The sequence below is a fragment of the Dermacentor silvarum genome, chromosome 10 (assembly GCF_013339745.2).
Source record: "Dermacentor silvarum isolate Dsil-2018 chromosome 10, BIME_Dsil_1.4, whole genome shotgun sequence".
In the NCBI taxonomy this organism is placed as follows: Eukaryota; Metazoa; Arthropoda; class Arachnida; order Ixodida; family Ixodidae; genus Dermacentor; species Dermacentor silvarum.
Window position 1 is genome coordinate 44,777,579 of NC_051163.1, and position 27,382 is coordinate 44,804,960.

The window sequence follows — 27,382 nt, forward strand, 5'->3', positions numbered from 1 at the left end:
GAACGTAAGTACGACCAGGTAAGAGTTATGCCGCCAACATTACGCGGTGCGTGCAATTGTGTTAAATAATTCGGTGACCCAGAGTGAATCAGCACATGCGATGGGGAATGAGATGCACGCATATATTTGCAGATGTGCGTCCATAAGCCTTCAAACAACGCTTCAAACCATATGAACTTCCTGCTTGAAGCCATGAGAACTTACCGTTTTCTTTCTTTTTCCATAACTTTTAGAATCACAGAATGCTCTGTGTTTTAGTAGAATTTCCCCCTTGGTCTACGTTTGCTCTAAATAAGACACGAGACAATTGCCTGTTCGCCACGTGGTTTTCCTTTAATGACAGCATACCGTCTTGATCCTCACGCGAATGCAAAGCCTTGCAAGTGGCAGCAGGAAGTGCTTATGGTTTGAAGCATGGTTTGAAGGCTTATGGACGCACATCTGCAAATATATGCGTGCCTCCCATTCCGCATCGCATGTGCTCATTCACTCTGGGTCACCGAACTATTTTACACAATTGCACGCACCGCGTAATGTTGGCGGCATAACTCTTACCTGGTCGTACTTACCTTCTGGGAAATATGCACTTTGAACCGCCACAAAAACTTGACGTGTCGTCGTTACTGTTGCGGCCTCAGCACATGGCTTCATCATCCCGCCGTCTCCTTCCTTTTCGCTGTGGCCGTGTCCGCTTTCCGCACGATACTTTCAGTGTCGTTGAAAACGAAGCGACGCGGCTTTCGGCAGCGAGGTCAGCGTCGTCAAAGGCATGCGCACAACCCATGCGCAGCGTTCCACATCGTTTCTTGGTGCATTTCAAGTTGCTTCACGAGCCTCAGATACGCCAGAAAGCAAGTGATGCGCGTTCCTATCGCCAAACGGGGCGTCTGTGCCCGCTACTTCACCTGGTTCACCGCACCGGCAGCCAAAGTCGGAGCATAAACTAACTCGCGCATGGACATCGTCAACGCACTCAATCTCGCAACCGTCCGCGCCAGTGCACTGTGCCAGCAACATCCAAGGAGACGAGCCAGGAAAGCTTGTGCACGACGCACGGCATCAACACAGACACGACTACGATAACACGACCTCACACCACACTGCCGACACGGCTAAGGACAAACACATACATAGAGAGCAAAGAAACCTCTCCTCCGAATTACCTAGGGGAAGTCAGATATTCGATGAGCAAAAGCCCTGAGATTTTCTCTCTCGCACCTGCTTGTGCTCGCGCCTGCGCATAAAGAAACGTGGGGCGATTCCTCAAATCACCTTCTCAGCTAGGGCGGGCCCTCGCAAGCCTTCACTCGCACATACAAGCATAAGGCGGGCGGCGATGATGTTATCGTGTTTGGACTTTATACGGAATCTCACAGCTACGTCCACGACCACGGCAGAAATGCGATTGGTGTGTCCATATAATTGCTATCACAATGAAAACGTGGTTCGTTCCGTTCACGAACTTAAAAGAGCAAGTCTAACAAAGCCTGTGTGCTCGCGTTTCCTCTCGGATGGAAAATGGGAGGAGGGGACGAGGGAGAGAAGAAGAGTTAGAAGATGAAATGCTTCTGGAAAAGAGTTTTCTGGTTGGTAAACAGCGTCTGAGCGTTGCTGACTCACAGATATCTCAAAATAGTATTTTCCTCAGTATGGGGCGCAACCAAAGGTTTGCAATCCATGCGGTTTGTGGAAAATCGGCCAGGGCATAAAGTCACGTTCAGTCAGCAATGAGAGAAGTCACATAACTGTATCAAATGAACGTTCGCATCATCATCATTATCGTCATCAGCCTATCTTTTATGTCCCTTGCAGGCCAAAAGCCTCTCCCTGCGACCAACAATTACCCGTGACTTCCCCCTAGCTGATTGCAACTTGCGCCGGCACATTTCCTAATTTCATCACCCCAGTTATTTTTCTGCCGTTCTAGACTGCACTTCACTTCCCTTGGCACGCATTCGGTAATACTAATTGCCCACAGGTTATGTGCCCTACGCGTTACATGGCCTCCCTAGGTCCGTATGTTTTTCTTAATGTCAACCAGAATATCGGCTATCCCCGTTGGCTCTCTGATCCACAACTCTCTCTTCCTGTCTCTTAATATTACACCTAACATTTTCGTTTCCTCGCTCTTTGTGCGGTGCTTAACTGGTTATGGAGCTTTTTAGTTAACTTCTAAGTTTCTGCCCCATATGTGTGCGCTGGAAGAATGCAATGATTGTACAGTTTTCTTTTCAACGATAGTGGTAAGGTCCCAGTAAGGATTTGGTAAAGCCTGTAGTAAGCACACCAACCCATTTTTATTCTGTAAATATGCTTATGATCAGGGTCCTGTGAATATTTGACCTACATAGACGTAATCCTGAACACTCTCTAGAGGTTGACAGGTGAGCTTGATTTCTGGTGCCCTTGCCAGGAGATTGAACATTATCTTTGTCTTCTGCATATTAATCTACAACCCCACTCTTACACCTTCTCGGTTAAGGTGCTCAATCATTTGCTGTAATTCATCCCCATGTGTTCCTGAACAGGACAATATCATCTGCAAACTGAAGGTTGATGAGATATTAGCGGATGTTCAGGAAGAGATATTCTAGAATGGATAGCATTCATTTCATCATTTAGGTAGTCCAGAAATCGGCGAAGTACAATCAACCTCTCTGTATGGTTTTCATTGATTATGAGAAGGCATTTGATTCAGTTCAGATACCAGCAGTCATAGCGGCATTGCGTAATCAAGGAGTACAGGAGGCATACGTGAATATCTTGAGATTATGTACAAACATTCCACTAGCTACCTTGGTTCTCCACAAGAAAAGTAGAAAGTTAGCTATCAAGAAGGGGTCAGGCAAGGAGACACAATCTCTCCATTGCTATTCACGGCATGCTTAGAAGTGTCACGGCCGCTGGATAAAAAAAAAAGGTGCGGCCTGCCGCGTGCATCGAAATAAGGTGTGATCCACCGCGGCGCCACACGCCGGGGGCTGTTGTCTGGCATCGGCATAGCAAATGCGTCAGGAACGCGCTTGGAACGCCGTCGCACGCGCAAGCTGACGCGTTCCAACCCCGTCAGCTAGCGCCGTTCGGCCCAGCGAAGCGGCCGACAATGCAACTACGGCCGTCACGTTCGCTCCCATAGCAGCGCGCCCGACGCAGCAGGCCACACCTTTCTTTTTTATCCAGCGGCCATGGAAGTGTACAAGCTATTACGCTGGAAAGGCTTAAGAGTGAGGATCAACGGGGAACGTGCGCAACAACACTGGGAACGCAAATGATGTCTGACTATCCCAGAACCTACATCTAGGAACATTTCCCTCCCTACCATGTGGCTAGGCAAGGTCCCTAGTCCTGAACCTAGAGATTACTACGAATTTATCAAATGTATTTCTCAATAGGTGCAGTAACCTGAATAAGTCATACATGCAAGGTGGCTATTTCTCCTTGCCCCATTTCAAAGGGGATTCTCGTAGATATGGGTTTGCGAATCATGATCTCCGAGACCGAATCGACTACGAATTGAATCGAATACCAAATAGTTTTTGAATAGTTTCCGAATAAAGAACGGCCGTTATCATTATTCATATAAAACAATGCTCACATTCTAGTATTCTTAAAGTCAGCAAGTTTCTGTCGTTACATAGTGCATTATGAGGCATTGTTTATTAAAAGCACAAATTACGCATTAGGAGCAAAACATGGGGAGTTTCTTCGCAAGCGCATAACTTTTCAGAGAGCACGAATGGTCGCTGTATAGCCTGTAAAGTATGCCTACCTAATCGACGTAGCCTGCTGTAGTACGCAAGTTCAGATGTTTTATCTCTCTACCATGTCCGCAGAGGCGAAATTTACCGAACTTTTGCTCCAACTTTATGATTATTTGGGTGCCACTGGCGTTCTGAAATATTCGAAAAGTATTCGAAAATATTCGCATTTACAAATGGAGGCTATTCGATTCGAAGACCGAATCAAATAGGACACTTTTCGACTCGTTATTCAAAAGTTTCGGATATTCGCACACCCCGACTCATGAACATCATCATCATCATTATCATGGCCCATTATTTATTACTTCTCAACTGCTTTGTGTGCCCAATAAGTATGCGCGATTATTGATTGATTCATTTCTCACATTACAGAGACGTTATGATCATGTTCAAGCTCGCGATTGCAGTAACCCTCGGGTTATTCTGCTTGACGACCCTTGTTTCTGGAGCCATCGACAAAAGCGACGGTGGTTACACTGACATCGTGGTGTCCATCCACCCGGATGTTACACCCTCCGACGACATCGTCCGGAACCTGAAGGCACGTGCGACAGCTCTAGTTTTCTTTAGAAGTGATTCAATATGCGAACATAATGCATAATTAGCTGTCATCTTTACATACAAGGTAACTGAATTCGCAATACTTGTGTCGCTGTACTGCTGTCACTTTCTGTAAACCTGGAGGTGTTCTGATGAACTAATCTCGACAAGTGAAACAGACAAAGAATGTGTCATCAGAAGAATTTGATTCTAAATGCTAAATCTTTAATATTATATCTTCGTATATATTTTTGGGAAACGCTGAATGCTGTAAAAACAGTAAAATGTGGATGATGCAGAGGTTATCCATGATGATCATAGCACATTAGGAGATTTTGGACTGCTGAATTCTTTACGACTATATATTGATGGGCCTTAGGAAAGTATACTGTACTCAACACATAAAAGCTTGACCACCCTAAATGACTTATTACACATGAAGTGACAATGTTCTGCAGTTAAAGGGACGCTAATGAATCGCTTTATATGTTGGAATAAACTGAAGGAGCGGGCTTCTGTAATAACGAATTCGTCATTCGTCGTATGGCAATGTACTAGACGTAGTTCCATGTTCATATCTGCGTTCAGGCAATGAAATGAAGTTTCACCATAGATGGGAGATGGTTACTTCCATTTGGAAATGGTTACTTCTTCCACGTATATGGAAATGCAGCTTTGGCATCGAACTGTGGTTTTTATATTTAAAAAAAATGTTTTTCCTGTTCGTATTGAGAGGGCGAATCATACGCGAAGGCTTCAGTCGTAGTTTTCTCGAATGAATATGTGTCGGTGTTATTTTTTTCCTGTTGTAATTGAGGCATAGAACAGGCTTCCGAATGATGTGGTCAGATTTGATGTTACTGAATTCATACATTTACTTGATGTACATTTATGTGATTAATATGATTAGCTATTGTTATTGTTATAGTAGCTATATGGTAGCTATGGTCATTATTTAAATGTCTTGTTGTTTAACACTGGGAAATGCGGGAGATTGAAATCAAGACGACGAGGAATATGAGAACAAAGTGACAGCCGGAGCCAACGCTTCGAGAAGTGGACTTGGCTTCTTCAAGGCGACATATGCTCCCCTCACGAGGCACAATATATATAGGTAGGACTCTTCTAAAGGGGAGAGAAGGTAAGGCGGGTGGCTGAGGTAACGATCGAGAGTGTGTTAGCGGCGGTGATGTAGAATTGAACGATAATGCGCTACTGATAGTCGGTGGAGGAATTTGAGGCAGCGCCGTGTGTTAGCCGGTTGACGTGTCATTGTCGGTTCCTGTTTTCGTGGAAGGCGCCTGGACGACCGGGCGTGGGTGGGGGGGTATCTGCTCCGCTGGAGGTCATTGATCTAGTGAGTGACTAGTGAGTGAGGAAGCTTGCAAGATATTGGTGGTCATCCTCCGACCACTGTTCCTTTTAGCAAACGTAGGGTATGGCGGAATGCCGTACGATTAGGAAGGATCATCAGAAAGTAAGCCATAGCTCCCACCAGGATAAAATTCGTTGGAGACAATATCAGACGGCCCTATAGGAGCATTGTAGACAATGAAAACAACTGGCGCAATACACTTATGTGCCCCTTGCGACATGCTGCAGGCAGTGCACGTTCATTTTGCTTTGATCGCTGTAGTAGAGAAGGGGGTGTTTTAGTTCTTTCAGTATTCGGCGTAATGCATCTAATGTTGGGCTTAAAAAAAAGACACCTGCTTGGGAATTGTAAACAAACGCATGTATGGCGCCTGTCAGAATCGAAGCGATGTCGTCAGGTCTGGAGGCAGAAACATGGAGCAAGCATTATAACTACATGTTTATTACAAGGAAGTGTTAAAATGTTCAAGTCTGGCCTGAAAAGGCCGTTCTATAAGCAGATCCTTTCGACAGGCTTGACTCACACAACAGGAAAGAGTGACGCGTAAACATCAGCATTCCGTAATTTGAACATCTGGATTTGCTTACGGTCGTTGTGGCTTGCTGATGCTCTAACGGAAGTCTACGAAAACTAATAGTAATAACAATAATAATATTAATAATGAAATAAATATTTGTTATAGTACACAGAAACCGCTAGGAAGACTTTCTAACGGTGCACTGATAAATAATACGCAAGTGATGTGAGGTAGAGAAACAATAACGGAAAATTAAAACAAAGAGGGTTGCGTAAAATGAAGTTAACCATGCAACATGATTATCCAAATCAGAACACAGGGAATTAACTCTGAAATATCTCAATACAGGAGCAATGCTTATTAGGTGTTTTTTGTACTCGAGCCATAGCAGAGTCGCTACTGCAACAATGCCACGCAGAAAGCGCAGAGTTCTGTCTGCGTGGCCTGCTGCCTTATATACTTTTTGGCACGCAAAAGTATTCATGATCAAGACGCTTTGGTCAATGTACGGTGTTATGAAACACCTTATAAACTAAGAAAAGGTCTCACTTAATACGTCTAGGTTTTAGAGGTGCGAGCTGAGGTACATCTGACAGGGCTGGTGCATGGTCGCCAGAATGTAAAGGTGGTGCTTCAAAGTAGAAATGAATTTATCCTACACATTTTCAGTGGGGTTTCAATGAGAGATTTGCACGTTCCACCCCACACTACAGAGGCATACTCTAAATGTGGAAGGCAGACAGTAGAATAAATTTTTTAGAAAGGCAGCATAGGATCGGAAGGATCCGATCGCATAGGATCGGATATTCACTTCGATGAGTGAGCGTGCTCTGAACGGCACTATTCTTTGGTGATCTACGGCGCTCTAGCTTCGTGAGAGCACAGTTCTAGCTCAATATACAGCTGGTGCCCAGGTTCAATTGCTTCGCGAGACAAGGCTACTATCGTAATTACTGGAAAAGGAGATAACCTTTAGACCATAGTCACTCTATTAATGAGGATCATCTGTCCATAATGACATATTTTAAAATTGCAATATCATTATCTCCAACTAATACTTGAATTTGCAAGAAAGACATGTAACTGGAGCGGAAAATCATGCGTTCTTACGTGCCCATTTTTGAGAAGCGCCCATTCCCTCCTGCACTAATTTTGGTTGTCCTGCTTGCTTGCTGTCTTGCCGAGTACACACAATTCCCACTACCAGAGGCAAGAGGTAGAGACGTCGACAAGAGCAAGTTGAAAAAGAAGTCGGCAACCGCCGCACCTCAGATTGCGACCAAAGCATGCATTGACTGCGTATATGACGTAGACCTGAAAATGCGTCGAGAGGCGTAAGCACGTCTTGGTGACGCTGCAAGGCGTGAAGTCGGCAACCGCCGCACCTCAGATTGCGACCAAAGCATGCATTGACTGTGTATATGACGTAGACCTGAAAATGCGTCGAGAGGCGTAAGCACGTCTTGGTGACGCTGCAAGGCGTGAAGTCGGCAACCGCCGCACCTCAGATTGCGACCAAAGCATGCATTGACTGTGTATATGACGTAGACCTGAAAATGCGTCGAGAGGCGTAAGCACGTCTTGGTGACGCTGCAAGGCGTCTTGCAGAACGCCAGCGTTCACCGGTTCGTGATTGAAAAGCTTAACTACGAAGCTTTGCGGAAATATGCAATGAGGTGAGTGACGAGCACCATGCGCACAAGCGTTACGCAATGTGCCAACGGCTGGTGAGGTTTTATTTGTAGGTGCGAACAAGTACTTCGACATGTGCTGTGGGTAATGAGTTTGGTTCGGTAGTAGACTGTAGACGGCCTGTCACCTAACTAAATTAGACTGCAGTGTTCCGAACTGTGACGTGGGGCGTTACATTGGACCGTGTCTCGGGTCCTACGAGGACTGACTGACTGATCCCTCTCAACGTGCAGGTCGTGCTTAAATCGGCATCCCAGCTCCTACACACAGCTACGAACGGCAGAGTTTACTTTAAAAAGTTTATCATCGAATTCCCCAAATCTTGGCCGAAAAGAAAAAGTCCACGGATTCTAGGGGCAACGTACTACCCCAAAAGTGAAGTACGAATCGAGAATTCCTCGTTTTGCGGACGCGATCGACCCTACACGGTGACATCAGCAGGCTGCGGGGAAAAGGGAGACTTCATTCATCTCCCAGCACGATATCTCTTGAACCTGAGCCCCCTGACGACGGAAAAAAAAGAAAGTTCTGGTACGTAATTTTTGTTAACTGTTACAACGACTTTATGGGAAGAAATTGCGGCATCATTCAAGGTTCGATTTTGCCCGGCATCGGAGAAACTTAATTCAACAGAGTTTTTTGTTATTTAAGAGCGGCACATATTGGCCCAGTGTCACATATCCTGAGACAAAAACTGATCGTTTGTTTCGAGCACGGTTACCTCAGGTCAGCGGCCCGATGCCTACCAGACCATAAACGGCCAGTTTGACCCAATTTGCCAGGAAATAGGTTAGGCGCGACATGATAGATAGATAGATAGATAGATAGATAGATAGATTCAAAACGCCTGAATTTCGTAAAGAATGCTTCGCAGTAATATTCCCGGCCACAGCTACGTTAATTGCAAAATTTCAACCGGCGTCATATCGCACTGATCTCTCGTGGTACCCTCAGTTTACGCTTGCTTTTCCCCTACTCACTTCTTTCTTCCCGCTTATTTCTCCCCTCCTGTCCTCGCATACCTTTTATTCCAGCTGTATAAGTGTCGTCGAAAGAGTTTCAATAGTTGTTCCGTGCATTGCTTTCTTAATATACGTTTTGTACCCACTAAACATGCACCGGATCACTAAAAAAGAAAAGTGCTTTATTGCGTGTGTTGATTGAGTGGCTTCATTTTTATTTCAAGCGTACACTTTCGTGCATGAGTGGGCGCACCTGCGGTATGGAGTGTTTGACGAGTATGGCAGACGGGGAGACCCTAATTATCCGGAAACATTCTGCGAGGGACGCAAGGTGAGCAGCAGTCCTTCAACTTGCTTGTGGAGTGTCCTCAGTGTTTTCCATCCGCAACTCACTCCCAGAATGCTGTAATTGGCCTCGAGAGCCACCACTAGAGAAACCGGCGCTGTCATCGCTGTGACGTAGAAAGTGACAACACGCGTTCCTGCCTTCTCCACCTTTGCTTCGTTTGCCCCACTCAATGCAGCTCTCAGGCTGGACGATTGAAGCCTTTGTTGTAGGGTTTTAGATAACGTGTTTCATTGCAAAGACATCCATTTATTTGCCCACTCTTACAGCATCGTTTACTGCTCGGTTTCGCAGTGCCGAAGGTATTCGGCCGAGCCCGGCGTGGGTTTTCTCGCGTACCCCAACACGAAGCGGCAGCGAGATGCTTGGATGATGAAGTCACTGAAAGCGAAACAATATGATGATCGTTAGAGTCGCGCAAGCAATGCACACACGGCCTGTGGTGCGCTGGCTTGATATGACATCAATAAGAGAAAACCGGTAGATCCCACGCCCTGTGGGAATCAATGTGAACGAAACCAAGCGAACGAAACCACCATGAAAGCACCAAGACGTATAGGCGGCTGTCTGAACCCATTTCAGTAGTTTCTGAGTGTTATCTTTTTTAAATGCGAAGCATTTCTTGGCGGACATTTGCCACACTGGCAGTATCTATCTATCTAGCCACCTACGTCTTTGTGCTCTCATGGTCGTTTCGTTAACTTTGTAGGTACCGAAATTGGCATAGTATGACAAGTGTATGCCGAAGATAAATGATAGGTCATGACAAAAATGCCGTGATATGCGTGTCATGTAGGTCATGATAATGACCCCACGAAAAAGATGAACTCTCGAAAACCGCTGAAATGGGTTGGGACGTGGGTACTAAGTGAAGGAAACACTAAAGGATGATGGTAGAAGTCATGGTCGAGCATGACTAAGCAAAAATGAGAATGACTCGCGAAAAAAGATTTACACTCAAAAACCACTGAATGGATTCAGAAACGGGGTACTAAGTGAAGGAAACACTAAAGGACGATGGTAGAAGTCATGGTCGAGCATGACTAAGCAAAAATGACAATGACTCGCGAAAAAAGATTTGCACTCAAAAAACACTGAATGGATTCAGAAACGGGTACTAAGTGAAGGAAACACTAAAGGATGATGGTAGAAGTTATAGTCAAGAGTATGACTCAGCAAAAATGGCAGTCGCATAGCGAAAAAAGATTAACACTCAAACGTCACTGAAATGGGTTCTAACGTGGGCACTAAGTGAAGGAAATGCTAAAGGAAGATGGTAGAAGTCATGGTCGAGCATGACTAAGCAAAAATGACAATGACTCAGCGAAAGAAGATTCACACTCAAAAACCACTGAATGGATTCAGACGCGGGTACAAAGTGAAGGAAACACTAAAGGATGATGGTAGAAGTTATAGTCATGAGCATGACTCAGCAAAAATGGCAATCACACAGCGAAAAAAGATAACACTCAAAAACAACTGAAAGGGTTTCGGATGTGGTACTAAGTGAAGGAAAAGGCTTAAGTTTGATGATCGAAGTCATACTCATGAGCATGACTAAGGTCTTAAGAGAACTTAGTCATGCTCATGAGACCTTAGTCATGCTTAAGCATAGCTAAAGGCACTCCTGAGGACTGATGACATGATTGTCATGACGTGCGTGTCATGAAGGTCATTAAACAGCCACCTACGTCTTAGTACTCTAATGGTCGTTTCGTTAACTTGGTAGGCTCCCCGCATACTGCTTCTTATAACTTCCATTCCCACAGGGCGTGGATTCGCAGGCTTTTTCGGTGAGTGATTGTCATTTTTGCTGAGTCATGCTTATGACTATGACTTCTATCATCATCCTTAAGTGTTTTTTTTTCACTTAGTGCCCAGTTCCAAACCCATTATAGTCGTTTCGAATGTTCCTTTGCGAACTTTTACCGCTTTCACAGTATATGTCTAGCCGCCTAGGTCTTGGTGCTTTCATGGTCGTCTCGTTAATTTGGTATGTACCAAAATTGGCATAGTATGACAAGAGTGTATGACGAACATAAGTGATAGGTCATAACCTGAATGTCATGACATGTATGCAGCGTAGGTCATGAAACAGCCTCCTGCGTCTTGGTGCTCTCATGCGTCAAAAAACCCCAAGTGGCAAAGTATCGAGAATTAATGATGGTAATTGGTGCAAGTATTGTTGTAATAGCAACGATAATGATAGTAGTATACAGTAATGACTCAATAATGACCATGACTCAGCAAAAAATCGCAATTACTCAGCAAAATAGATTAACACTCAAAAACCACTGAAGTGGGGGCACAAGGGAAGAAAACACTAAAGGATGAAGAGAGAAGTCGTAAAGAAAACACTAAAGGATGCTGACAGAAGTCGTAGTCATCAGCATGACGCAGCAAAAATGACAATGACTAAGCGAAAAAAGATTAATAATTAAAAAATCGCCGTTTCGCCCGAAAGGCGAAGCATCAGTTGGGATAACAAATTAGTAGAGAGCTATACGGAGTAAGGATCGTAGATTTATCGGCTGTATAAACTTAGACACGTCACTTACTAACTGGATTAACAAGCATGGTGCCAGCGCGCACGAACAAACACGAATAGATCCCACTCGATGACCGCAGACAACCGCTGTGAAAACGCTGGCGTGAGCAAGGGCGGCGGCAGCCGCGAGCGAAGGTTCATGTGGTCTACCGCTTCAACAGAAGCAGAGCACATACAAAGGCAGGAGCCGTGTGCAAATATCTTTCAAGATATGGTGCGCAGAGCGCCCGCAGCCGCGCAAAGTACAAGTACGCAGTTGCTGGCAGAGTAGAAGCCGCACCCTCTCCCTTCAGCGCTGCCTTCCCGATTTCCTCCTTTCGCGTGCGAGATTGAGTCTCCAGTACCCCCTGCGCTCGGTTGCTAGATACGCAGTTGGTGCCGTAGCACAGCGTCGCTCCCTCTGCCTCCCTCCTTTTCATCGCCGCACGGCCTTTCGCGCGACGGGACAAGTCGCGTTTGCTCTCCGCCATGCGTTCGCTCTCCGTGAAAGCGCGCGTCCCTCAGGCGTTATACCTTAGACCATATGGTCGCTTAGCGCAAATAATGGAGGGACGGAGTCAAGTGGAGCGCCTTCACGCGCTTTCACTCGCACATACAGTATACGGCACGCGGCGACGATTTCATCGTCATTGGACTTTATGCGGAACCTCACGGCGACAGCGAAGACCACGGCAGAGATCCACTTAGACTATCCATATAATTGCTATAGCAATAAAACAACTGAAATAGGTTCGAACGTGGATACTAAGTGAAGAAAACACTAGGGGACGATGGTAGAAGTCATAGTCATGAACATGACTCCACAAAAATGAGAATGACTCAGCGAAAAATCATTAACACTGAAAAACCACTGGAATGGGTTCGGACGCGGGCCCTAAGTGAATAAAACGCTAAATGATGATGGTAGAAGTTATATCCATGAGCTGGACTCAGAGAAAATGACAATGACGCAGCGAAAAAAGATTAACGCTCAAAAAGCACTGAAATCGGTTCGGACATGAATGATAGGTCATGACATGTATGTCATATCATTCAGGTCATGAAACAGCCGCCTACGTCTTGGTGCTGTCATCATCATATCGTGAATTTGGTAGGCTCCCCACACACTGCTTCGCATAATATCGATTCCCACAGGGCGTGAGATTTGCCGGCTTTTTGACTGTTAATCATTTTTGGTTGAGTCACTGTCATTTTTGCTTAGTCATGCTCATGACTAACTTCTACCATCATCCTTTAGTGTTTGCTTTCCTTAGTGCTCACGTCCAAACCCACTCCAGTGGTTTTTGAGTTTCAATATTTTTTCACTCGGCCATTGTCATTTTTTGCTGATTCATGGACATTAATGAGTCATTATTGTATTCTACTATCAATATTGTTACTATCATAACCACACTTGCACCATTTACAATCATTCTCCATTCTTTGCCACTTCCGATTTTTTTTTACCTATGAGAGCACCAGGACGTAGGCGGGTGATTCATGACCTACATGACACACGTATCATTACCGATCATTTATGTTCATCGTACACCCTTGTCATACTATGCCACTTTTGGTACATACCAAGTTAACAAAACGACCATAAGAGCACCAAGACGTAGGTGGCTAGATAGATAGATACTCTGAAAGTGGCAAATGTTCGCCAGGAAATGCTTCGCATTTAATACCCTGCGCCGGAGATGCATGCGACTTGCATGCGCGCACAAGGCGGAAGCGTGGATTAAGGAGATAAATATATAAGCAGTTGAATTTCCAGGTAATATAATAAGCCGATGATAAATAATCGTGTTAGAAAAAGCACTAATAAAACGGAGACTTGGCTAGAACACAGGAGAAAGCACTGTTCTTGCTAAGTATCCGTTTTAGTAGCGCTTTTCCTACAGCCAACGTATACCAACACGCCCAACTGACAGCTGTGATAAAGCATCGCCCCGCGATAATTCTGGCGAAATTGGCCCGCCGCACTCCCCGGACGAATGCTGTGAACAGCACTGTTATTGAGGCAAAAGTACTCATAACTACTTTTATGAAAGATCATGCGAACTGAATGGCCAATAATAAAGCATCAGGTCGCTCGCTCGCTAAAAGCCTTCGCTTCCCTACACAACAGACTGGGGACGTACGCGCTAGGTTTTTTTACAGCCACACATACAACATTTAAAACGTGCAAGCAGTCGGAATTACCCGTGCCTGAACCGCTCCAGAGCAGTCAGTATCGCGTGATGTCGCTTTCTACGTCAGGGAGAGATTTCAGCAGATGGAGCCATGATGTCTCCTCGAGGCCAATAGTGACACTGACGTGATTCACCGTTCTGCGTGCTGGCTGCCGTTAATGTGCGTGCCTTCCTCTGTTTGCTCGTTGTATTCTTATTTGATTTGGTCATAGGACGGGGCACCATACTCTCGTACTTCTCTCATCACGGATTAGAAAAATGACATGGCAAATTGCATATTTCTATCATGCTTGTTTTCCTAACGTTGTTGAAGAGTGTGCCCATAGAAGAATGTAAACTTTATTTTCCAATCAATGAGATTCGAATCTGGTGTCTTTTTAGAGGGTCTGGGCACCTGCTGCGGATGCGGTTCCGAGATCTTGTCTCGAAGCCGCTTCCTCGTCTCGTTGGACGGCCCAGAATTGTACTGTCAGGTTCGACCTGAGCAGTGCGGTCTTCCAACGCGAGCGGAGGCTGGCGGTGGAAGAGACGGAGGTGTCGGCACTGCCTGAATTGTTTGTTATGTCCTGACATTCCCATAACATGTGATTAAGTGTGGCTACCTCACCACAAGATGTGTATCTGTTTGTAGTGTACATGTCTGGATACATAGCGTGCATGAGTCTGGGGTTTATGTAAGAATCACTTTGTAATTGTCTGTAGTGTACCGCTTGCGCCCTGTCTAACATAGCGTGAGAGAATGGGAGTGGGTAATGACTCTAAGTCTTATAAAATGGTAACCTCGGCTATTTATACACATCTGCCACCGTTTCTGGATATCACGGGAAAAATTGGGCAGCTTCATCTGGCGTGCTTCCAACGCGGCATTCGCAGAAGTTTGGATGTCGGCCACATGTTCATGGCGCATCCTTCTGAGGGGCAACTTCACGCGTGGTAACAAAAACATCACGAGAGAGAGAGAGAGAGAGAGAGAGAAATTTGTTGACAGAAAGGTTGGCCTGAGCTGTAACTTGCTCTGGCCTGCTACTCTACACTGGGGAAAAGGGACGGGGAGGAAAAGGGTTAATGAATGATGATGATGATGATGGTAAGAGGGGGAGGTGTGTATATACAAGTTCACAACGTTGTCGCATTTCTAAAGCCGTGTGTCGAGCCCAGTGGCCTGTAGAAAGGCTAAAGCGGCACTGGTTATCAGGGCTGCGCTGTTTGCATTGGGCCAAGGGCCTAAAAGAAACTCGTCTGATAGGGGCCTCTTATCGACTTTTTCAATTGAAGCGACCAGTTTCTGTCGTTCTTGCGCGTACGCGGAACAAACGCAAAATATATGCTCAAGTGTTTCTGGTACCTGGCAGTATTCACAATTGGGGTTAATGTCACTGCAACCAATCATATGTCGATAACGATTCGTGAATGCGACACCAAGGCGAATCCGGTGCACCATGCTTGTTTGGCTTCTTTTGAGCTTGTGAAGATTGCAGTATTTCATTTCTGGGCCCCATTTATGCACTGGCTTGTGTTGACGATCTGGTTGGGTCCAGTGCTCCAACGTGAAATTGCGTATTACGCAACGAAGTAGGGCATTTGTGTCTGTCCGTGAGAAGGGTATGTGTACTTCAGTCCCATTATTTAAAGCAGCTTTCGCTTCAGCGTCTGCCTGTTCGTTCGCTATCACACCACAGTGTGAAGGAATCCATTGAAAGGCGATATTATGCCCATTTCTATTTGCATGGTCGAGAAGCTCTGCAATTTCTATAGCCATCACGGCGCACGCTATGGTGAATGGAGAGCATGCATAGAGCGCAAATATAGCGTTGGTTCTAATATCCCTGGACTGATACAGTAGTGTGGAGCCTTGCGCTGTTGTTCGTCATAAACCACTGTCAAAATGAATACAGTTTGTGAATGCGCTACCGAATTCTTCGGCGCAAACGTTTTAGCACGTCAACGTTTGTTTGCCTTTAGGGCACATAATAAAAGTACACCGCGACTCTGGCACACAAAATAAAGGCGTGTCAACCACAGTCGACGCAAAAGGAGGCAAGTTCGATGTACTGCCAGCGTCACCTTTAATCCGAACGTGGGAGTGAGCGACCCGCGTAACCGTCAACGCCACGAAAATGCACCGGCTAGATTCAAGATGAGAGTGCGCCAGGTATGCTAGGGTGCCTCGATGGCAACCAACCTGCTTGGCGTCGAGGCACCCTAGAACTATAGTACTTATGCCATACCTGTTCACAGTGTATGCAACCAGTTGTCGCTCGGATCACCCAGAGAGGGGCGACGGTTGCGCGTCCCCATTTTTGGCAGTCACATTCGCCGGAAGCCGCGTCGACCTTCAGTGCGTCAGTAGTATTTTCCTTCTTTTCGATTTTATTATGCTAGAAGTTCTGCGCTTATCAGGTATGAAATGCCATGGGGGAAGGGGTTAAAACCAACTAACAAACGCCCAAACGAAGCACATTAAAAACGCCGAACGCACATAAATATGCAGATGAGATTGTCGGTAGCCCTGTAAAGTGCATAGCGCCGTACGGCGGAATACTAGTTTAATAATTAATTTTAGAACACACAACACTAGTTCGCTGTTAATGTTGCCAATTCCAAGTGACATTATAGAAACTAGGGCAGCTTTCATCCCCCGTGCTGATGTTCTGTGCGTCACGTCGGAGGCATCAAAACTATCAAGGTGTCGATGTTTAATTGGGGTGAAAAGGTTAAGTGGAACGAATTTCTCCCATTTTCTTTTTAGCCACATACATTGACAGCCATGCACCAGTTAGCCGAGCATCGTACTTTGTTATTCATAAAGAATTCGCACCATTTTTTTAAATGACCAAAAAATTTGTATGCCTTTTGTCTCATTTCCTACCCTCTCAGTTTCATTTTCGGTCTTTTCCAGCTGAAGATGAACGCCTGTTCGAAATTCCTGGGTTTCACCGCTCTGCGAGACGACGGCTCACCATGCATGAGGGATAAGAAGTGTCACTTCGAGAAAAAGTGCACCGTCTCGCCCTTTATTATCTCTAAAAGCCCTGCAGAAAGCTCTATCATGTTTATGCCGTACGTCAAAAACGTAAGAATTCCTGTTTCTACTGCCTCTCTTCGGAACTATTATGTTGATATGAAATATGCAATGAAGAAACAAAAGCGTCTTGCACAACGGCTTAACCTCAGGGGTCCTGAACAATAAATAAGTGCGAGTGCATTCTGTAGATCGACTGTGGAGCTACCTGTCAATCTCTGAGCCGAGTTTGGAAGATTACGCGCGCCGAAACTTATCTCACAAACAGGATTCTCAAACAGAACATAGCGATAACTTCCCGTTTCCATGATCAAGGAGGGAGCTTCTCCTCATTTCTGGAGATACCGACCGAGATCGGTTGACGGCAGCCAGCCATTCGCCGCCTTCTTTGTACTGACATGCTCGCTCTGGCATCTTTCGCTCTTTCAGCTTTCCGCTCTTCCTGCAGTTATTACGAAACAAGGAAGTGCGTTTGTGAACGCATCGTGAATGTTGCGTAAGTGCTGCGCGGTCGCTTTTGGGGAGCCAACCAGACGTACGCGTTGGAAGGCGTCCGCGCACGCGCCGCGATCGCTCGACGTCGTGTCGTGCCCGACGGAGGAAGAGGCCAAGCCCCCAAACGAAGCAGGAGTTGCGTCGTGTCGTGCCCGACGGAGGAAGAGGCCAAGCCCCCAAACGAAGCAGGAGTTGCCGCGCGTCGCCATGCTTTTCTTCAGGGCGGCGGAAAATTGGGAGGTTGCCATGTACAAGGTAGCCTATAGCTTTCGCTCAGCGGCCACGTTAAGCAATGTGTAAAAAATGGCCATTCAAACTCAAGTTTTAGCTTGAAATTCGATTCTACTTTTAAAGGATATTGCAAGACTCCTGGTGGTTCAGTCGGCTCAACTGCGACTTAATAACGAATATTGTGAGCCCGGCTAAAACCTGTAGCAGCATCGGCGTAGAGTCACCTAATGCTGCCGCTATGGCTGAACACTTCAGCGCGCCATGCTTCGGCGTATGCCACGATCGACCATAATACACGCGTGGCACGCCAGTCACAACGCACGCATCTTGCACGCCACGCGAATAGTCGTTCCGCAAGACACGATGGCGCATCATGGTCACGGGGAGCGCGTCGCACGGGTTGCAGCTTCCGGCACGCGCGTAAACATTTTAGCACTGCTAGGTCTCACCGCCACCGCGCGTCAACACGCGACGCGGCCTCCGCGCCAGATGCCGTACGCACCGAGACGCAGTACGGCGCGTACAGACGCGTTCCAACACGTACGTCTGGTTGGGGAATTAGCGCTGGAGCCACCTTGAAAGGCATTCGCTAACTCTGAGCAATATCTCCGAGGCGTGGCTTCCAATCTTCCTTGCCATTCAGGATGGTTGAAATTCGAGCGTGTTCGCATACAATTTTTCGTTATTTTTGTAGCACACAAGGAACAGAGCAAAATGATGTATGAGCCCTGCACGTGATGGTAATATTTATTAAATACATTCAACCCAATAACTACAACAACAAAGCATAGCGTCAGGTGACAAAGCACTCTGTGCTGTTTCGTCCATGTGTTCCCATCGTGTTCATCCTCGTATATAAACATCTTTAATGAACAAACACCAGCGTAGCCCCCTCTCTCAAACATGGTCCAGATTGATCAAAACAAAAGTGTGAGGGAGGGGGGGGGGAGGAGTGTTCTGACGCGGATATGATAGGAGTGCCTCAATGAATTTAAACGGGTGAGCTGGAGTAATGCGCAATATTATTAGGTCCTTTTCGAAAATTTACTAGCCTAAATGATTTTTTTTAATTTACCGTCTTTGTATCGATGTGTTCATGAGGTTTGAGCAAAAGGCACGAAAAAGTAAGTTTTGTTACACGCACTTCGATTTCTATACGTTGATATAAAGCCCATACCTTAAAGGGCGCCTCGCCAGGTTTGCTCATTTTAAACAAACAAGCTCAGCGCCTATTTCACGCACTCCCGATCATGTCTGCCAAGTACTACAGCGCAGCGCAGCCTCGAAATTATCTGGAATTTATAGCCAAACGCCGCGCGTCATCTCCCTCGAGGAAGCATGGCCCCCAGCCAGAGAGTCAAAGTAACGCGCACTAACCATAGTGGGAGATATTTAACAAGAGCGGACACTCCCATAGAGCTCGCGGCTGAACTGACTGCAGCACACCGTGCGGCTGATGTGAAAACCTCAACCAAACTTCCGGTTTCGGTTTTGGTCGCGTGCTTCTTGAAGTTTTTTTTTTTCTAGCAACTGCTACGATTGGGTGCATGTCTGTTTTTCATTAATTGCTTCTCTCCACCATGGGGTGGCCACTGAACTATTACGTCAAAATAAATGATTGCGAGAATTCTTTACAAGCCTCCAATCGTATCGGTCGTCTGGGCAACGTGCAATTTCATTATGTACAAGCAAGAGGCCAGGTGAAATGAGGAAATCTTTATTTTGCTATTAAAAAAATTCTCATTGCGGCCTTTTTGTGCGTTCATCCAGTGTTGTGGTACCAGGTCAGCAGTAACTCATGTACGAAGCCGCACCAGACGGCATCAGCTGAAGAAAGTAAATTACAAGCACCTGTCGTGAATAGGAAAAGTGCGTGTAGAGCGAAACGTGCGGAAGCCGGGAAAGGGCGACATTACTAACAAAGGCAATTCGCTTTTACAAACATTGCGTAGAAAACACTTGACTCATCCCAAATAATACCATAAATAAAATGTGACGGAGACATCTGATTTCCAAGCATTCCCCCATTCCCGGGCCTTATTGCCTACTCCTTAAGAGCACAAATAAACGGGTGGCTGCACGTTTTCGACACAGCTTGCCCTTAGCCGACGTAATGGTACACCACCTGCACAGAGGTGGCCATAACGCAGGCTCCCAGCAAGGCCGGGCTAGACGCTGGCAGGATGCCTTCTACTCGCACTCAAGAAAAATGCGCGGGTACAAAGCCTGCTTTCAGTCCGTCACAAGACGGAATTTATCGCGTGTTCTGCAGGCACAAGTAGTACGTCTCAAGATTCAGTACACCCCAAACTAACTCTGCACAACGGCCGAGCTGTTTTTCGATAACTGTCACAACGCTCGGTACTGTGCCTGAGCCTAAATTGCTTGAAATGCAGCACAGGCTGTCAAACAAAATTTCTCACCGTGCCGCGGTTCAATAGCGCAGGAGCGCCGTATCGAAGTGCAACAGGAACGCAAAGCATTCCTGATACTTGTTGAGAGTAGCGCTCGTATATGGCCATGACGAGCCGCTCAAGATCATGGCCTACTCGATCGCGCCACCTCTCGGTCCGCTGCCGAAGGCTGCTGCCTGGCGGCTTAGCCCAGCTGTCCACCCTATTCTTCAGCTGTAACCCGATGCAAGAGCACAGAGCCTCGATTTCAAAATCACTCTGCCTTCTAGCTGCGCCTATCCTGCCAATTATTCAGTCCCTTACCGCGCGCTATGCTATCGCGTGGTGAAAGGAGTCGGGCAACTGGGAAGAATGGGTTGGCTCTACAGCTGCGTAAGAGGCACTGCAGCTGCGGTGGTTGTGGCGGCCATGTTGAGAGGGACAGACGTACACGCATTTCGTGGCGCAGTGACACCTATTTGGCCGAAGCAATCATTAGGAGTGTCGCAGTTTGCATGTCTCGATGACAAAGAGAACTCGTGCCTAAGGGACGCTTACATCGTGCAGAAACGTTTCTAAAATGTTTCAACAGGGAGTAGGATACAGGATTTGTGAGCAACACATAGATTTGCTCTTGCTAGAATAGGCCTTTCTACAGCTGAACTTGTCGACAGCCTTTTGCTGTAAGCAGCGCCCAGCCAGTTTCTGCACGTACCATAATATTCAGACTTGTTAAATAGCCGTAACAAAACGGTGCGCATACACTACAGGCTCGTTTCCTTATAGACAGCGTCTTAGGAACTTTGCGATAACCGATAAGCCCAGCAGGTCAACGATCAATGTTGCTGCAATCTGATTCACCTCGCCTAGCATTAGTGCATCTTCTTACGGTAGAAACGGCTCAAGACTCTAATCTGCTCACCCTGTATGAAGGTCGCAGAAAGTTTTGCTTGTATTTCTCGTCGCCCAAATAGAAATGTGGTATTCACGGAGGTTTTGATAGCAATCTAATAATCCGTAATTACCCTGTTTTACTAATGAACGTGTGATGCTTTTTTCTGACAAAAAATGGTTACCTTACAGATTTCTCATTTCTGTGAATCGGGTCAAGGCCTTCGCATGCACAACTACGAAGCTCGGACAAGGCAAAACTTGATGTGTAATCGACGGTCTGTCTTGGATGTCATCCTCTCGAACGATGACTTCAAAAAGTTAGTGCGTTTTGTCTATTTTTAAGGCGGAAGCCTGAGCTGGTTCATGGGTCGAAAACTTGGCGGTCCGGAAAATTGAATGGTGCACTTTGGTGCCACCTTGGTACCACCAACAAAGGTTGTGGGCTCGAATGCCTAATTAACCCTACCTTTATTATGATAGAGTGAACTAAGGCACTCTAACCCATGGTGGGTGTTGAACCCACGACCTTTGGTGTTACCTAAAGCTAAGTTAATTAGGGCAGAGGTAATTAGGATGTATAATTAAGGCGCTCGAGCCCACGACCTTTGGTGGCAGTCAAACCCACAGGCTTTGGTGTTACGGCACAATTCATTCAGATAGAGTTATTTAATAACTCGAACCCACGACCTTTCGTGGGATTCGAACCCCGACCCTTCGTGTTGAGACACAATTAGGGCATAGAACAGAACAAGAACAGGAAGATGAAGACAACATGGAGGTAATGAATGAAACTTAACTAGGCTGATCTCAGACGCAGCAATTGAAGTGGCAGGTAAGGCACTAAGGTACGCTCTCCCAAGTAACAAAGGACCTAATATAGAAACGGCAAATATGAAAGTGTCAAACTCGAGAGACCGGTTAGAATTCGCTGAACTGTCTAACAAAGTAAGGGATATCCGAAATTATAACGTGGAAAATATCGAGGAAGCAGTAAAATATGCCCGCAGCATGAAATCAGTGAGAAAAAAACTTTGCATAGGACAAGGCAAAATGTATGCAATGAAAGATAAGCAGGGTAATATCAGCAATTTTCATGACACAGTAAAAGCAGCGGGCGAATTCCATACTGACCTGTGCAGTTCCCAGAGCAGCTGAGCTACTTTCATTCGAAGAAGTGATGTACAAAATACAGAGGCTCCTTCTATAACTAGCGATAAAATTAGGAGGGCCTTGAAAGGCATTGCCAGGGGAAAAGCTGCTGGAGAAAATGGAATAACAGTCAATTTAATCAAAGATGGAGAAGAGATCATGCTTAAAAAGCTTGCGGCACTTTATACGCAATGCCTCAGAACTTCAAGTGTACCAGAAAGCTGGAAGAACGCCAACATTATACTCATCCATAAAAAGGCAGACGTTGAACAATTGAAGAATTATGGACCCATTAGCTCGCTTTCCGTATTGTTAAAAATTCAAGATAATTTCCAACAGAATCAGGGCAACACTTGACTTCACCCATCCAAGAGAACAGGCTGGCTTCAGGAAGGGTTATTGTACGATGGATCATATCCACGTCATAAATCAGGTAATAGAGAAATCTGCGGAATACAATCAATCTCTCTATATGGCTTTCATAGATTATGAAAAAGCGTTTGATTCAGTAGAGATACCAGCAGTCATAGCGGCATTACGTAACCAAGAAGTACAGGAGGCATACGTGAATATCTACAGGGATTTAACAATAACCTTGGTTCTCCACAAGAAAAGTAGAAAGATACCTATCAAGAAAGGGGTCAGGCAAGGAGACACATTCTCTCCAATGCATGCTTAGAAGTATTCATGCTCTTAGACTGGGAAGGCTTAGGAGTGAGGATAAACGGCGAATATCTCAGCAACCTTCGGTTTGCAGATGACATTGCCTTATTCAGCAACAATGGAGACGAATTACAGCAAATGATTGAGGACCTTAATCGAGAAAGTGTAATAGTGGGGTTGAAGATTAATATGAAGAAGACATACATAATGTTTATTAGCCTGGCAAGGGAACAAGAATTAAGGATCGCCAGTCAGCCTCTAGAGTGTAAAGGATTACGTTTATCTAGGTCAATTACTCACAGGAGACCCTGACCATGAGAAATAAATTTACAGAATAAAACTGGGGTGGAGTGCTTATGGTAGGCATTGCCAAATCCTGACCGGGAGCTTACCATTGTCGCTGAAAAGAAAAGTGTACAATCATTGCATTCTACCGGTGCTAACATATGGGGCAGAAACTTGGAGGTTAACAAAGAACCTCGAGAACAAGTTAAGGACCGCACAAAGAGCGATGGAACGAAAAATCTTAGGGCTAACGTTAAGAGACAGGAAGAGAGCGGTGTGGATCAGAGAACAAACGGGGATAGCCGATATTCTAGTTAACGTTAAGCGCGAAAAATGGAGTTGGGCTGGCCATGTAATGCGTAGGATGGATAACCGGTGGAGCATTAGAGTTACAGAATGGATACCAAGAGAAGGGAAGCGCAGTCGAGGTCGGCAGAAAACTAGGTGGGGCGATGAAGTCAGGAAATTTGCAGGCGCAAGTTTGAATCAGCTGGCGCAAGACAGGGGTAATTGGAGTTCACTGGTAGAGGCCTTCGTCCTGCAGTGGACGTAAATATAGACTGATGATAATGATGATGATGAATATAGAGTTAAGTAAGACACTCGAACCGACGACCTTTGGTGGGAGTCGCACCCTCGATCTTTGGTGTTAATTATGGCGAAGTTAACTAAGGCACAGTTAATTAAGGTAAAGTCAAGGCACTCGAACCCGCCACCTTTCGTGGGAGAAAACAAGTGATAAGAAGTAGCTATGCATTCGAATGAGAATGTCAAGCAATTTAATGCATGTCACGTGAGCGCGCAGGCTGTCGCCTTCATCCAGCGTATGCTAAAGTGACCGTAACTTTTTAGCCGTACTCTGCGCTCGGAATTAGAAGACTGGTTTGTTTATGATGAATTCAGGCTCCCGATGGCTAAACATGTCATTTCATGCAAATACCAATGCAAAGAAGCATTGCATACTGAGCTAGTAGGTATACGTTTACGTTAAACATAAATGTGATCGCCTCGAAAAGGGAAGAATTCAGGCGTTAGCAATTTGCCTCTAGCTCAAAGTTCTCCATGCGTCAAACCTACCCCGCAAATAACTCCTAAGATGTCATACATTTCACATATTTGCGAACACAAATTTCGCGAACAATCAACTTCATTGAGGATATTGCCAGAACACGCATATAATTTTTTCCAGCGTATTTAGCCGCACTAACAGCTTCCCTGTAAAATATAGCTGATATAGTCTTTGAGGTTGTTTCGTATCCACAAAATAGATACCAAAATGGACACACATAAAACATATCATATTAATATTATTCAGAGTGGTATACAAACAATGACAAGCGTGAGACAAAAATTACGATGCAAGCCCCATTTTAAAAAAATGCTTGTTACTTCAGTGACTTGCCTCCGTAGAATTCTCAAACTTCTTTCCTCGCTGTTGATAGTGTTCTATGAAAAACACACTGTAATTTATTTTTATATACTGTGTCATGGATGTGACAGGTATCATCTCTACCTTCCGCATCATTCTTATGTCTATGCCCTACCGTCCTTGACATATATGTGGGCTCACGTTAAACTGCACAAATACTCAAGGTGTAGCAAGCCACTTGCTGCACCTTGCTCGTTACCCCAAGAACAGAATTTGCATCTCCGAGTCGACAGAGGTAATTACTAGTTTTCCTGGCTAATGCTGGCACCGATTTCAATGACAGTAACGAAATAATTGTTTTCTCACTTAAACACATGTTTACTGCCGGTTTGCATTCCGGCTGGAAGAACCTGACATGGGTTCCAACTTTTTCTTTCAGGCTAGCAGCCCCGAACTTGTCTAAGCGCATCCATGTCACCTTTGAAGAAGCGCAGCAAGGTGACGAACCTCAAAAAGTCGTTCTAGCTTTGGATACGTCAGGCAGTATGAAGGTGAGAGCCTTTCCTCAAGTGTTTTTCGTCCGCTTGTTCATATGAAAAAAAAAAAGGGGGGGGGGGTGAGGGGAAGATGTAGAAAGCGCACACCCTGTACAATAATTTACACCCCTAAATGTGAATAAGGGTGGAAACAAGTCCATAACACACCCTTCTACCCAAAAAGGCTGTAAGGATGTGAGCAGGTATTGTACATTTTAATTCTCTTTTAAGAGTGTAAATTACTTGACAGTATATTGCGCCCCTTGTCAGCGCAACGACTGATTGTAGCGGTTACGCTTTAGCGCGCTCGGATCACGCTGATGCTGTGCCATTTGCTCTTTAGAACTAAAAGCTTCTACTCTGTGTTTTGGGGAGACATCCTTGTTGACACAGCATCTGCCAGTTTTCCTGCGCGCCCTTGCGCTACGCCGACGCTGGGCGTGCGACTATGCCACACGGGCGCTTTCTTTCCAATTAGCCATGATCTAAGTTACTAAGACTGTAATTACAGACGTCCACAAATTACTGAAGAAAGCAATAATGATGAATACCCGGCGAACTCCGAATACCCGACAGTAAAGCTATATTGAACGCAGTATTCATTAAGGTACTCCACCTTTCCGCCCCAGGTGGACACTAGCAAAAGGGGAGGTCGTACCAAATTAATGGAAATAAAGCATTTTAGAGCACAGCTCTTCGGTGCCCGTTCTGCGGCGAGCGGCGGTGGCGGCGTAAAAGGCGACACCGCGTCCGCGGCTCTTCGTTGACGTTACGCCTGGGTTTCGGAAGCCCTGACGCTAGAATCGGCATGTCAACGACGAGCCCTTTCCCGTGCGCGTTCGAAGCGGCCTTGCTCAACAGCAGCGCCGTTACACGTCTTCAGTTTCTCATGAATGGCCCGTATACCCCCTTAACGAATGGCTCATACCCCCGTAAACGCCGTCTCTCCATTACGACGACAGAAAAGTGAAATTCTACGCTTGGAATAACCCGCGGCAACACAGCCAGCTGTGGAAGCAGACTACGACTAAGGCAGAAGCAGTGGCAAGAGCACGTGCCGAGCACGCGCTCGTGCTCAGCACAGCATCCAACGGCACGAGCGCCAACCGAGGGATGCCAACGAACTAGCTGCGGAAGACGACGATGACGCTCGAGCCAATGCTAATGATGACATTTTTTTTTTTTCTATACGCGGACACGATCCTGGGGGAACTAGCCATTAACGACTTTGCTGTAAGAACACACGGAGATGATCCGCGATTTTTTATTTGTTGCGTGGCTTCATCAGCACGCAGCCTTGATGGCGCATGCGTTTACTAAGCGATTCTTTAAAGCACCTCTACTGTGTGGAAGTAATAGACCAACACTTGCGGTGGAATGGCTTGTGTCCTGATTTTTCGGCCCCATCTTCTTCCAAGAGCGGTGGACTTTAGGACGGCTCGGAATACGAATGGGCAGCATTGAATTCTACAGCGCCGGTTTAGAGAGAGCTTGTCAACGCGTTGAAGTTATGCGGCCTTTGGTGTAAACAGAGGGGATTGTCTAAGGGGAACCGCAGGCAGGCGAATCGAAGTAGTGGAATGAAATTTCGTTGTGGCATTGTTCCATACCTTAAATCCTAAAGCCCGTATTTAGGAGATTTAAGGAACCTTCCGAGCGCGGGCTAGCTATATGAACCCCCAAACATGTAATATTACGATGGGTGACATGTCCTCCCAATGTGACCACAATCGGATGTTATGTTCGTATGCGTATCAATAAATATCTGAGGCACGACAACTTTGGAGGCAGTGCTTAGGCCAAGCGTAATTACTAGTGAAACATTGAAACACCCTGTGCAAAAAACTACACTGCCTATTATTAGGAAGCTGCATTTCATAATGCTTGCGGGCGCCTGAGATTTCGCTTTCTACATATTGTTTTCTCAATATATGCGTGCTACATAATTGATAAAACGACTAAAATGTTGCATCAACACATGTTTTTCATATTGCAGTCAATGGCCCGGATTGATTTTCTGAAAGCAGGCCTTCAGGCTTACATAAACCACGTACCTGATGGCAAGATAAGACTGGCCATGCTGGAATTCAACTACAACGCCACACTACTTCACGATGTGCTTCTTGTGAATTCGACCACTCGTCAAAGTTTTGTTGCCACAGTGAACGCTCTGAAAGCTGATGGGGGTACATGCATCGGTTGCGCACTTGAACTGGCTATACAGGTACGCTTTTTCTTCCTCTCCTCTGCTTCGTTTGGCTGTCTGCTCTAGCTCCTGTTACATGTACCGAGTCAAGACAGATAAACTGCGCGCTGTAATTTGCCGGCCTGAGTCGCTCGCTCGTTATTTCCCGCCGGTAGCGGGGATCAATATCCTCTAAGCTTCTAAGTGAAGCGCGTGCTGATGAACAGTGGTCGTGATTTCGCCTC

General features: G+C 45.9%; 1 protein-coding gene across 1 annotated transcript in view; it reads left to right on the forward strand.

Moving 5' to 3' along the window:
- Positions 1-9,081: 9,081 nt before the first annotated feature.
- Positions 9,082-27,382, forward strand: part of LOC125940925 (calcium-activated chloride channel regulator 2-like) — a 290,188-nt gene continuing 271,887 nt past the window's right edge. Inside the window, exons 1-5 of the mRNA XM_049657656.1 lie at positions 9,082-9,178; positions 16,815-16,988; positions 21,140-21,267; positions 24,856-24,967; positions 26,949-27,176. Coding sequence (XP_049513613.1) covers positions 16,821-16,988; positions 21,140-21,267; positions 24,856-24,967; positions 26,949-27,176 — 636 coding nt within the window. The 5' untranslated portion in view covers positions 9,082-9,178; positions 16,815-16,820. The remainder of the gene's footprint in view (positions 9,179-16,814; positions 16,989-21,139; positions 21,268-24,855; positions 24,968-26,948; positions 27,177-27,382) is intronic.